At 46.3% G+C, this 13,448-nt stretch overlaps 1 protein-coding gene across 1 annotated transcript; it reads left to right on the top strand.

Moving 5' to 3' along the window:
• Window positions 1-1,206: 1,206 nt before the first annotated feature.
• Window positions 1,207-2,220, top strand: LOC123049081 (uncharacterized). The gene is made up of 2 exons (XM_044472072.1): window positions 1,207-1,877; window positions 1,984-2,220. The coding sequence occupies exons 1-2, from the start codon at window positions 1,328-1,330 to the stop codon at window positions 2,058-2,060; spliced, it is 627 nt and encodes a 208-aa protein (XP_044328007.1). The 5' UTR covers window positions 1,207-1,327; the 3' UTR covers window positions 2,061-2,220.
• Window positions 2,221-13,448: the final 11,228 nt, after the last annotated feature.

Genomic DNA, 13,448 nt, shown 5'->3' with positions numbered 1-13,448 from the left:
AACAACAAGCGATACCACATTTTCTGACAACGTTCGTCATTCTCATTGTGCCATGGAAGGTTTGGGATGGAGCTCGATGCTCAAACTATCCTCTGCAACATTATCAGTGACTTTGACACTTTGGACTCGCAAGACTAAAATCTGCGCAGAAACCTGACGCTATAACTGCACCTTTCGAGGAAAGATCTCGTCCACCGATCAGGGCAATCAGGACGAACCTACAGCTATGGCACCTTGCCGGTGGGGCAAATGCATTGAGAGCTGTGAGATTGCGCCAAATGCATTGAGAGCCCCTTTGGAGATATACTATGAGATTGCCGACTAGTGTTAGGCCTACGGGCCTTTTTCATCTCTTTTCATGTTTTCTTTTTTTTTTTCCTCTCTTGATCACTTGATCACCCCATGTTTTCATGCTACCCCTGCTAACCAGCAAGATGCTGGATCTCTCTCTCTCTCTCTCTCTCTCTCTCTCTCTCTCTCTCTCTCTCTCTCTCTCTCACACACACACACACACACACGACTGCTGAGGTGAAAGGCCACGCCGGGCTGTAGGGCAATTTCCTCTGTTCACTCTGCCGTGGTTGTAACTGCCTCTCACTGAAATGAAAATTCAGGCACCGGTTGGAAGTTTCAGAAGAAAATGGGAGAGCAATCTGTCCACAGGTAAAGGGGATTGATAAGATGCAGCTTGGACGACTCATCAGCAGTACGCGATGCAGGGAAAAACCATCACCAATCTTCTACTACTTCTGATAGGCGTGGTGCTTTCCAGAAGACAGAGGTTATAATGTGGGTGTCATTCTAAGTTCATCGCTTCGATTCTCGCATTTACTCAAGTTAGGAATAGAAATCCAATAGTGGCTCATTTCAGATTCGTAATTTGGTGGCTATATATCTGATAGTTATTTTCCGGTCTCCTGGTGAACAAGCTCGGAATCAGACTGGCATGGACACCGAAGATTTAGAGCAAGAAAACAAACTCTCAGCTAGATCAAAACAGAACAACACATCCTACATCCATACTGTACCTCGGAAGATGCCTCTCAGCCGCAAAATGACTCAACAGAACAATGCTTACCTACTCTCAGTAACCTCCAAGGAAATTGTAAAGAACGTGAGTCGCGCCTACGGTTCAGTCAAACAAAAACAAAGACAAAGATGATGATGAATTGACGCCCGGACGCCGCTACTAAATGACGAAGACAGCAAGATGAGCACGCCACACCTGAGTTGATCCAAGTTGAGCACACTTACTCCATACCTGAGTTGATCCAAGTTGAGCACACTTACTCCATACCTGAGTTGATCCAAGTTGAGCACACTTGCAATGGCGCTAACCAGATCAATGGTTTTGCTCCTGACGTACGCCGCACTCGCAGCGGCGACGATGCGACGACCGGAAGAGAGGACACAGGCGGTCAAGGCGCCATCAGTGCCATACCTCGCCGGAGGCCAAGAAGCCGAAGCCGAAGCGGTAGCGGCTACCTCCTCGCCGGCCTCACCAATCACCGACGTCGAGGTCTTCATCCCGGCACCGCCGCCTCTGCCTGGCATGCCCGCGTTACCGCCGTTGCCCGGCTCCCCGGGCATGGCAGGCGCGCCATCGCCTTCGCAGCAGCCGGCCAGTTGCTTGGGAGCGCTCGGGCGTGTGATAACATGCGCGCCGTACCTCACCGACTCCGTACCCGTGCCGCCGAGTACATGCTGCGACGGCTTCAGGTCGCTCGTCGGCAGCAGCGCCCGGATCTGCTTGTGCCATGCCATCATCGGCAACTTGAGTACATTGGCCGGGGGGGAGATCGACCAGCTTCGCTTGCTCGTGCTGCCTCTGACGTGTAGCACGTTCGTGCCCCCGGACTTGCTTCTCATGTGCATCCGTGAGTTTGAAACATCCTTGTCTGCTTTACTCCTTTATTACTAGTACATCGTAAGAGATTCATTTGTATGTACGTATATCAACTTACGAAATAAACTGTCTTGCAGTGTCTCCGGTGCCGCCGATTATGCCTCAGCACTACCGCGCCGGTGTCGGAGAAAGGCTCGGTGCTCTCGGCGGCTAGGCCATTGGCGTGCTCTGGAAAAGGAGGAGTGTCTATTTAGAAGTCGACTGAAATTGAATTAGGCTTCAGTCGAATTCCTGTATGTCTATCATCTATGTTCCCCGCGCACTGCATGTATGTCAATTTTCATCTGATATCTCACACCCGGGCCTTGTATGCATGTGCTTGACGGGTTGGCCTTGTATTGTATGTACGCTGGACTGGACCCGCTACCAAAACAGCAGAACAAAAACTACAGGGGGAAAAGCCTACAGACTCAACAACTGAGTCCTCAGAACACCTTATGCGCAAAAAAAAAAGAGTCCTCAGAACACCTAAACTAATGGGGCTCAAAAAAAGACTATGGACATGCGCTAGTACCACGCTGAACATTATTGCCAGCAAAAAGAAGAGGCAAACGGACCAAAAAGACACCCAATCAACTTGCTTCTCTTGCAAAAAATAGAGGCTTCTACAAACTCAAAAACATAAAACCTCTCCTTCTTTGCCTCTGAACACAATACTGTAGTAAGAAGGAACAATAAATAAGTTACAGTGTAATTACATTAAAGCTACCCCGCAAAAAAATTTACATTAAAGCTGTGATTACACTGAAAATTATCAGTGTAATTACATTAGAAAACACCGTGATTACACTATAATTCACAAATGTAATTACACTTAAAATACAGTGTAATCACTGTTCAATTTTACTGCATATACCCTATGATATAGAATGAAATTATACTTTTTTTTACAAATGTCAAAGAATCCCGCTAATTACACTGTTTAACCCTTACATTGTAAAATTAGGCAATTACAATCTTGTTCACAGAGAGTTCCAGCCATAAAACACAGTAAATTGACATTTTCAGATATTACATTTTGTGGTAAAGGTTGACATTTAGATACAGAGACTTTATTTGCATTCTTGCTATTGACATGTTGCAGATAGTTTAATCTGTTGACATGTTCAAAATTTCCATGCACACACAGGAAACTGTGGGCTCATGTTGACAATCAGTCCTTAAACCTGCCACTTACTTCAGTTCAAACATGCCAATCTTGGTTTGGATGCACCAAACAAAGGCAACTCGCGAAAAAAAAGGTTCTAGTCTTCAAATGGTTTCAAAATAGATGCAATACTACCCAACAAAGACAAACCCAAAAGAAAACTGATTCTAAAAGGCTTGCAATACAAATAATTGGAAAAAAACACTATGGTTAACTGATCCATTGAATTTACAGTGTTCACAATTCCACTGTAATTTACAGTGGAAGTACTATGTAAATTCCACTGCTGTTTACAGTGCAACTACTCTGCAAATTACACTCTACTAACACTAGAATTACAGTGGGAGAAAAATTCCAATCATCTAGCATATACACCAGCAAAAGAAGCCTTTCAGGCTAGGGAAATGAACTGAAAATTTACAGTAGATAAAACACCAGAAATTACTGTCACATCCTATTGTAATTTCTTGCTAGTCAAACAGTAAAATCAAGTTCACAACAATAACAATCACCAACATGGACAAACAAATATAAATGGTTTCTAAAAATGGATCCAATCCCTTCTAACAAACCCCAACAAATTCAATCCCCAAGTTCTAACAAACCCGGAGCTTGCAACCAAACAAGAAAAGCAAAACTGCTCCACTGAAATTACAGTGTTCACAATTCTTTGCCATTTGTGGAAGTACTTTGTAAATTACACTGTAAATAAAGAAAAAAAATCACTGTGAATGACACTAGAATTACAGTGGGAGTTGCACTGTAACATACACTTTGATTCCACTATAATTTACAAAGTTATTACACTATAATTACAGTAATTTTCTCTGTAAATTCAATTTAATTATAGAACCTATGGCTAAGGCATAGGGAATGACTTTCATTCTCTTTCTATCTTCTGCCGTGGTCGGGCTTTGAGTCTTACTCAACTTCACACCTTGCAACACAGGCAAGAACTCCTTCTTTGACTGTTCCATTTTGAACTACTTCAAAATCTTGTCAAGGTATGTACTCATTGAAAAATCTTATCAAGCCTCTTGATCTATCTCTATAGATGTTGATGCTCAATCTGTAAGCAGCTTCACTGAGGTCTTTCTTTGAAAAACTCCTTTTCAAACACTCCTTTATGTTTTCCAGAAAATTCTACATCATTTTCGATCAACAATATGTCACTCACATATACTTATCAGAAAGGCTGTAGTGCTCCCACTCACTTTCTTGTAAATACAAGCTTCACCGTAAGTCTGTATAAAACTATATGCTGTCAGGACCCCGATTCTAAGTCACACCGATCTAGCCTGTAACACCTCATATCACTTTGCGGCCTCACGCACGGTATTCCCACGGGTGTCGTCTTACCATGGCCCGGGACCGTTTGCGCCTTTTGGCTCACGCATATGACAGTGTCGCTAGCATCCATATGACAAAGAACCCGGGCCGACATGACTAGTCGTGAACCCAAAGTGGCTCTAACTTACGGGGACAGGCATACATGAATCAACATCGAGCATGTCGGTCAGCAGCGTGCAAATCCGGGCTGTAGCACTGGGCTAACAGGACTCCGGGAACCCGGGCTGTAGCAGGCTAGGTAGGACTCTGGATGTCACCGCGTGACATTTCCCCGGAGGGACAGACACATGAATGAAGTGAATCACATGCCGGCCAGTCAAGTGTTCCGGAGCAGTAGTGCTGGGCTAGCAGGACTCCGGTGAACCGGGCTGTAGCGGACTACTATGGCTCATGGAAGCACAAGACTACATTTCCCCATAAGAGAGGTTACCAAGGATAAACAACTAGGTTGTCGGATCCCACACATACCAAGCATTTCAATCATACACACAATATGCTCGATATGTGCAAATACATCATGGCATCACAACAAGACTCTACGACTCAGAGTATTTATTCATTAGGCTCCGAAGAGCGAGATATTACAAACATAGGTCTCATGACCCAACATTCAGAGCATACAAGTCAAAGCACATGCGGAAGCTTAACATGTCTGAGTACAGACATCTACAAATGAAAAAGGCTAAGAAGCCTGACTATCTACAAGACCCTGCCGAGGACACAAGATCATAGCTGAGGTATCAAGCTAAACGTCGAAGTCCACACGGAACTACTAGCGAGACTGACGTCTCTCTGCAAAACATAAAATAAGCAAACGTGAGTACAAATGTACCCAGCAAGACTTACATCAGAACTATCTACATATGCATCAGTATCAAGGGGGTGGTGGAGTTTAACTGCAGCAAGCCAGCTTTGACTCGGTGGCTATCCTAAACTACAACTGCAAGTAACTCTTTTGAGGTGGCGCACACGAGTCCACATATTCACCATATCAATACACCACTATGGATCCGCTCCCGTCTCCCTACGAGAAGGCCATCCATAGCACTCACGCTTATCTTGCGCATTTTAGAGTATCCACTTTCACTTGTCTATGAACTGTTATAGGCAACCCAGAAGTCCTTTACCGCGGACACGGCTATTCGAATAGATGATGTTAACCCTGCAGGGGTGTACTTCTTCACACACGCTCTTGCCACTTACCACCATGTACACGTCGTGTACCTCGGCAACCTTCAAGCGGAAGCCTGGCGAGGGAGTCGGCCACGACCTGACTAACCACACAAGTCTCTCGTCCAGGTTTATCGCCTATTCGGGTTCCATCCGCAAGGAGATCCGGCCGGGGTGTCGCTCACGGCCCCAAACGATGTGTACAGGGTTCCAAGCCCACCAAACGGGCGACGCTTGGCATACCCGGCCACGGTGCCTAGTCTGTCCCAAGCCCACCTGTACCGGGTGCCACTTGGTAGACTACTAACACTACCTACAAACACCAGAAACTAGTTGCAACTCCTGGACAGAGATCAAGTTGATTAATAAGTCGAGAGGGGCACTTAAGCATTCCAATGTGTGGTAGTAACTCTTCATGGATCACAAACACATAACTCAGTTCCTGAGGACGGCTGCAATGAGACAACCCACCATGTACTCCTACATGGCCTCTCACCGCTACCTTTACCAAATCGTGTTCACACACTTAGCTCTCAACAGTAGGACATATTCACAACTTTCCAATTCATTCCCGATGAATCAGACCTGACACAACTCTAAGCAATAGCAGACATGACAAACAAGCATGAATGAGTAGGCACATCAGGGCTCAAACAACTCCTACTCATGCTAGTGGGTTTCATCTATTTACTGTGACAATGACAGGTCATGCAGAGGAAAGGGGTTCTACTACCGCAGCAAGTAACAGATGAAACGTTGTTGTCCTAATGCAGTAAAAGAGAGCAGGAGCGAGAGAGTGGGATTATATCGGAATGAACAAGGGGGTTTTTCTTGCCTGGCACTTCTGAAGATAGTATAGCTCTTCATCGGTGTCATCGATCACGTCGTCGGAAACATCGTCTACTAAGAGGGAACAACCACCGGCAAACACAAAAGGAACCACAATCAATGCAATGCACATTCATATGAATGATATGTCATATTAAAGTACTGAATTGACCTAGTGCAACAGTTAGTCATATTCATTGAAGTGGAATTCAAACCTATAGCAAATTCCAACTCCAAAACTAATTACCATTTATTCCATAATCATGAATTGTCCTATTCAGTGAGGTTAACTTGTTCAAACATGCATGAAAATGCCATATTCAGATTCTTTGGATTTTTCTGATCATTTTTCATATATAAATCTTTTCATTTGGAGTTACGGTTGAATTACTATGAATTTTAGAAGTTTTAAACATTTTCTGGAATTTCCTGGATTATTTTAAATCTAGAAAATCATTTACTGCATCAGCATTGCGTCTGGGTGACGTCAGCAGGGTCAACAGGCCGGTCCAGGTCAAACCTGACGGCTGGGACCCACTTGTCAGTGAAACAACTAATTAACAGGGTTAAGTTAATACTAACTAAACTGTTAGTGGGGCCGGGGCCCACATGTCAGTGACTTAGTGTGTTAACTAAAAGTTAATTAGTGCTAAGCTAAAATTAGCAGGGCTCTGGGCCCACCAGTCATTGACCCATGGGAGTCAAACCCCAGGTCAAACGAGGTCAACTCGCCGGCGGTTTGACGCCGGCGACGACAGACGCGGCGGAGGGCTTCAGAAAACGCCCACAGGGCTCGGTTTTGGACGCGGTTTGCGGCTACGGAAAGCTGGGAGTCTCGCGCATCCAACAGCGGCAACAGCTCGTGCCAGAGTGGACTAAATCGACGGCAGCGACAACTTCTGCGGCGGCCGGAGTTCGGGTTTGAGCGGCGCAGGGCTGCGGTGCGCTAGGGGGGAGCTGAGGGGCTGTGAGGCTCTCTGGGAGTGCCCTGAGCACAAGTGCAAGCTCGACTGCGTGGTGCAGCGCCTGTGGCTACGGCGGCAACTTGGTCGGCGACGGCGGGCTTCGGGCACGGCGGGGATCGATGGCCGCGGCTTGAATTCGACGAGGGGAGCAGGGGGGAGTGGTCAGGGGCTCACAGCGGAGACGATGGGATGGTCAGCGTGCTCGGGGAAGGCCTGGAGGCGACGAATCCGTCTGTGGCGCCCGGCGGCCGTGGTGATGAGGATGAGCTCGATCCCGGCGTTGTGGTTCTTCCGGGGATGAGGCCGTCGGCTTGGAGACGAAGAGTGATGCAGCGGAGCTTCTGAGGATGGTGGTTTGTCACGGGGGCAACGATGAGCGCGTGTGCGACTGCGGTGGCCGGCGGGGCTCTCTGTTCGGGTGAAGAACGAGGAGGGAGAGGGGAAAATGGCCAGGGGAGAAGGGGGGTCAGCACGGGCCTCGTCCACGTCTCTAGGGCGCGGGGTTGGAAGGAAGGAGGCGTCGACACGGCGAAGCAGGAGGTGGCCGCTCGGGCGCATGCGCTCGATGTTCTACCTCTGCCTACTGGCAGAGGTAGGGGACGACTGGGAGCGACCAGCTGGGCTGGGCCGGCCAGGTAAGTTGGGCCAGGTGAGTTCTTTCTGTTCTGTTCTGTTTGTTTTCCTTTTTATTTATTTGGCCGCTGTTTTAAATTCAAACAAGATTCAAAACGAGTGCCAACTTCTCTGAAATATGTTTATGTTGCTAGATGGACTTTTCCAAAGCACATAAAACATTTCTGTGGCATTTGAAGTTATATTCTAATTATATGAATATAAATTCAAATTCAAATAGGATAATGATTTAAATTCAAAGTCCCAAAATATTCCTGAAAAATGTTCATCATTTTTGGTTGGGCTCAAAACCTTTTCCAAAATATAACCAACATTATTTAAGGCTATTTTGGAAGCATTGAATGCATTTTTAGGGTTTTCCCCCTTAATTGATTTTGAGGCTTTGAAATTCCCTCAATTCCAATTTCTTGAATTTAACAAGGTGCATGATGCTGATGCAACTAGTTACACACGAATTCTAGGGCTGTGACATATGCTTTGATCATCTTATCAAAGCGTATATTCCAACTCTGAGATGCTTGCACCAGTCCATAGATGGATCGCTGGAACTTGCACACTTTGTTAGAAACTTTAGGATCGATAAAACCTTCTGGTTGCATCATATACAACTCTTCTTTAATAAATTCATTAAGGAATGCAGTTTTTGACATCCATTTGCCAAATTTCATAAAATGTGGCAACTGCTAACATGATTCAGACGGACTTAAGCATCGCTACGGGTGAGAAGATCTCATCGTAGTCAACTCCTTCAACTTGTCGAAAACCTTTTGCAACAAGTCGAGCTTTGTAAACAGTAACATTACCGTCAGCGTCAGTCTTCCTCTTGAAGATCCATTTATTTTCTATGGCTTGCCGATCATCGGGCAAATCCACCAAAGTCCACACTTTGTTCTCATACATGGATCCTATCTCAGATTTAATGGCCTCAAGCCATTTTGCGGAATCTGGGCTCATCATCGCTTCCTCATAGTTCGTAGGTTCGTCATGGTCTAGTAACATGACCTCCAGAACAGGATTACCGTACCACTCTGGTGCGGAACGTACTCTGGTTGACCTACAAGGTTTGGTAGTAACTTGATCTGAAGTTTTATGAGCGTCATCATTAGCTTCCTCACTAATTGGTGTAGACATCACTGGAACTAATTTCTGTGATAAACTTCTTTCCAATTCGGGAGAAGGTACAATTACCTCACCAAGTTCTACTTTCCTCCCATTCACTTCTTTAGAGAGAAACTCCTTCTCTAGAAAGGATCCATTTTAAGCAACAAAGATCTTGCCTTCGGATCTGTGATAGAAGGTGTACCCAATAGTCTCTTCTGGGTATCCTATGAAGACGCACTTCTCTGATTTGAGTTTGAGCTTATCAAGCTGAAACTTTTTCACATAAGCATCGCAACCCCAAACTTTAAGAAACGACAGCTTAGGTTTCTTGCTAAACCATAGTTCATATTGTGTCATCTCAACGGATTTTGACGGTGCCCTATTTAACGTGAATGCAGTTGTCTCTAATGCATAACCCCAAAACGACAGTGGTAAATCGGTAAGAGACATCATAGGTTGCGCTATATCCAATAAAGTACGGTTATGATGTTCGGACACACCATTATGCTGTGGTGTTCCAGGTGGCATGAGTTTGTGAAACTATTCCACATTGTTTTAATTGAAGACCAAACTCATAACTCAAATATTCGCCTCTGCGATCAGATCATAGAAACTTAATTTTCTTATGACTATGATTCCTCACTTCACTCTGAAATTTTTGAATGTTTCAAATGTTTCAGACTTGTGTTGCATTAAGTAGATATACCTATACCTGCTCAAATCATCTGTGAAGGTCAGAAAATAATGATACTTGTCGTGAGCTTCAACACTCATTAGACCGCATACATCAGTATGTATTATTTCCAATAAGTCAGTTGCTTGCTCCATTGTTCCGGAGATCGGAGTCTTAGTGATCTTGCCCATGACGCATGGTTCGCAAGCATCAAGTGATTCATAATCAAGTGATTCCAAAAGCCCATCAGCATGGAGTTTCTTCATGCGCTTTACACCAATATGACCTAAACGGCAGTGCCACAAATAAGTTGCACTATCATTATCAACTTTGCATCTTTTGGCATCAATATTATGAATATGTGTATTACTACGATCGAGATCCAATAAACTATATGGCTCTAGTGCAAGTGGGAGACTGAAGGAAATATGCCCTAGAGGGAATAATAAAGTTATTATTTATTTCCTTATATCATGATAAATGTTTATTATTCATGCTAGAATTGTATTAACCGGAAACATGATACATGTGTGAATACATAGACAAACAGAGTGTCAGTAGTATGCCTCTACTTGACTAGCTCGTTGATAAAAGATGGTTATGTTTCCTAGCCATGGACATGAGTTGTCATTTGATTAACGGGATCACATTATTAGGAGAATGATGTGATTGACTTGACCCATTCCGTTAGCTTAGCACTTGATCGTTTAGTATGTTGCTATTGCTTTCTTCATGACTTATACATGTTCCTATGACTATGAGATTATGCAACTCCCGTTTACCGGAGGAACACTTTGTGTGCTACCAAACGTCACAACATAACTGGGTGATTATAAAGGTGCTCTACAGGTGTCTCCGAAGGTACTTGTTGGGTTGGCGTATTTCGAGATTAGGATTTGTCACTCCAATTGTCGGAGAGGTATCTCTGGGCCCTCTCGGTAATGCACATCACTATAAGCCTTGCAAGCATTGTGACTAATGAGTTCATTGCGAGATGATGTATTATGGAACGAGTAAAGAGAATTGCCGGTAACGAGATGGAACTAGGTATTGAGATACCGACGATCGAATCTCGGGCAAGTAACATAACGACGACAAAGGGAACAATGTATGTTGTTATGCGGTTTGACCGATAAAGATCTTCGTAGAATATGTAGGAGCCAATATGAGCCTCCAGGTTATGCTATTGGTTATTGACCGGAGAAGTGTCTCGGTCATGTCTACATAGTTCTCGAATCCGTAGGGTCCGCACGCTTAAAGTTAGATGACGATCGGTATTATGAGTTTTGTGTTTTGATGTACCGAAGGTAGTCCGGAGTCCCAGATGTGACCACGGAATGGTCGAAATGGTCGAGACGTAAAGATCGATATATTGGACGACTATGTTCGGACACCGGAATGGTTTTGGGGAGTTTCGGACATATACCGGAGTACCGGGGGGTTACCGGAAACCCCCGGGGAGTTTAATGGGCCAAGATGGGCCTTAGTTGAGAAGAGGAGGGGCGGCTAGGGCTGGCTGCACGCCCCCTCCCCCTCTAGTCCGAATTGGACAAGGAGGGGGGGCGCCCCCTTTCCTTCCCCCTCTCTCCTTCCCTTACTTTCCCCCTAAGGGAGTCCTGGACTAAGGGGTCCTCGGGCGTTCGGCCTGTTACTCATTGGGCCGGATTGATGGGTTGTGAAGACACGAAGACCGAAGACTATACCCATGTCCGGATTGGACTCTCCTTGGCGTGGAAGGCAAGCTTGGCGACCAATTATGAAGATTCCTTCTTATGTAACCGACTCCATGTAACCCTAGATCTCTCCAGTGTCTATATAAACCAGAGAGCATAGTCCGGATAGGACAGATTCATTACCATATGCTCATAGGCTAGACTTCTAGGGTTTAGCCATTACGATCTCGTGGTAGATCAACTCTTGTAACACTCATATTCATCAAGATCAATCAAGCAGGAAGTAGGGTATTACCTCCATAGAGAGGGCCCGAACCTGGGTAAATATCGTGTCCCCCGTCTCCTGTTACCATCGATCCTAGACGCACAGTTCGGGACCCCCTACCCGAGATCCGCCGGTTTTGACACCGACATTGGTGCTTTCATTGAGAGTTCCACTATGCCATCGACGAAAGGTTTGATGGCCCCTTCAATCGTTAGTAATGACGTGATCCAGGGAGAAACCTTCCTCCCCGGACAAATCTTTGTATTCGGCGGCTTCGTACTGCGGGCCAACTCGCTCGGCCATCTGGAGCAGATCGATAGCTACACCCCTGGTAATTAGGTCATATTCGGAAGCCTGAACTACGTCGCGGACATCCGGGGAGACTTGATCTTCGACGGATTCGAGACCGCGGCAACTGCTCCCCTTCGCCCCGATGAACATGGCTTAAACCTGTCATCGGGCCGCATCCAGGAGATAGCTCCTGTAACAACTCTAGCCTTAGATCCGGAGCAGTTCAAGTCGTCCGAAGATGGGAAACTCAACCCCATCACGGGGGCTACCAATTTGGCGGCGTTGGAGCCACATGTAGATTCCACTTCGTACGATACTTGCATCAACGGAACCCCGGACTTGTCTCCGGTATCGAGTTCCAAACCCTGCGAGCCTGCGGATACCGAACTCGATCGGCTATCGATATTCAAGTTCAGCGCCGTGGATATCTTCCAACGCTCACCCATGGACGACCTACTAAACTCACTAAAAAAGCTATCCCTAGTAGACGGCTCGTCGCCGAACTATGTTCGGTTCGACCTTACGGCGGATGATGGAGAATTTTGCTTCCCACCCGCCACCCACTTCATAGCCACCATCGAAGACCCAACCAACACACCTGACCCCTGCCCCGAAGACATCGACGGTCTGGACGACGATGAGGGGCAAAGCCAGAGCTTACTATTCGCTAGACACGGGGCGACCACTTCCTGGTATGACGTGTGTATGGTAGACACACCCAACGACGATCTCGACGATGACAAGGAGGATCCAGTCGAGGATACGCCTCCTGGTTCACAGTCCGAATACCGGCGCCCCCGGCGCCACTCTCAGTCACGTCACTCAAGAGAAAACAATACTAGCATCGAAGGTGATAATACTCCGGACAACGGAGACCCTATTGAGACAGGATTCGAACAGGAGGACTAGGAAAGTGGGCAAGATATCCCTGATAAACAGGCCACATACGAGACTCGGAGGATAGTAATTATCTTCCACTCTCCGAGGAAGAAGAGAGCCTCGGCAACGAGGAATTCATTGTGCCTGAGGAACCTCTAGAACAGGAGCGCTTTAAACGCCGGCTCATAGCCACTGCAAGGAGCCTAAGGAGGAAGCAGCTGCAGGTTCAAGTAAGCCAAGGTTTGCTCAATGATAGATGGACCGAGGTCCTGGCCGCCGAAGGATACGGCCTTAGCGTCCTAGACAAAAGCCACTACAACAGTAGGTGGCTCCCTCAACACGATGGCAAAGCTTTGGAGCCCACACCACCATCGAATAAGCCGGTAGGCCGACCACAGTTCGGTCCGGGAAAAGCAGCAGCCCCAGCAGAGCACCATACCAACCCATCCGGCCGTCCAAGCAAGAATAAAGAAGCTCGGGGGAACACTCGCGACATCCAACAAGACCCGGAGGGTAGAACAGGACACACAAAATCGACACACAGATCGCGGAGACATGCCCCGACCA

The sequence above is a fragment of the Triticum aestivum genome, chromosome 2D (assembly GCF_018294505.1).
Source record: "Triticum aestivum cultivar Chinese Spring chromosome 2D, IWGSC CS RefSeq v2.1, whole genome shotgun sequence".
Taxonomy (NCBI): domain Eukaryota; kingdom Viridiplantae; phylum Streptophyta; class Magnoliopsida; order Poales; family Poaceae; genus Triticum; species Triticum aestivum.
This window is presented reverse-complemented; position numbering and strand designations above follow the sequence as displayed.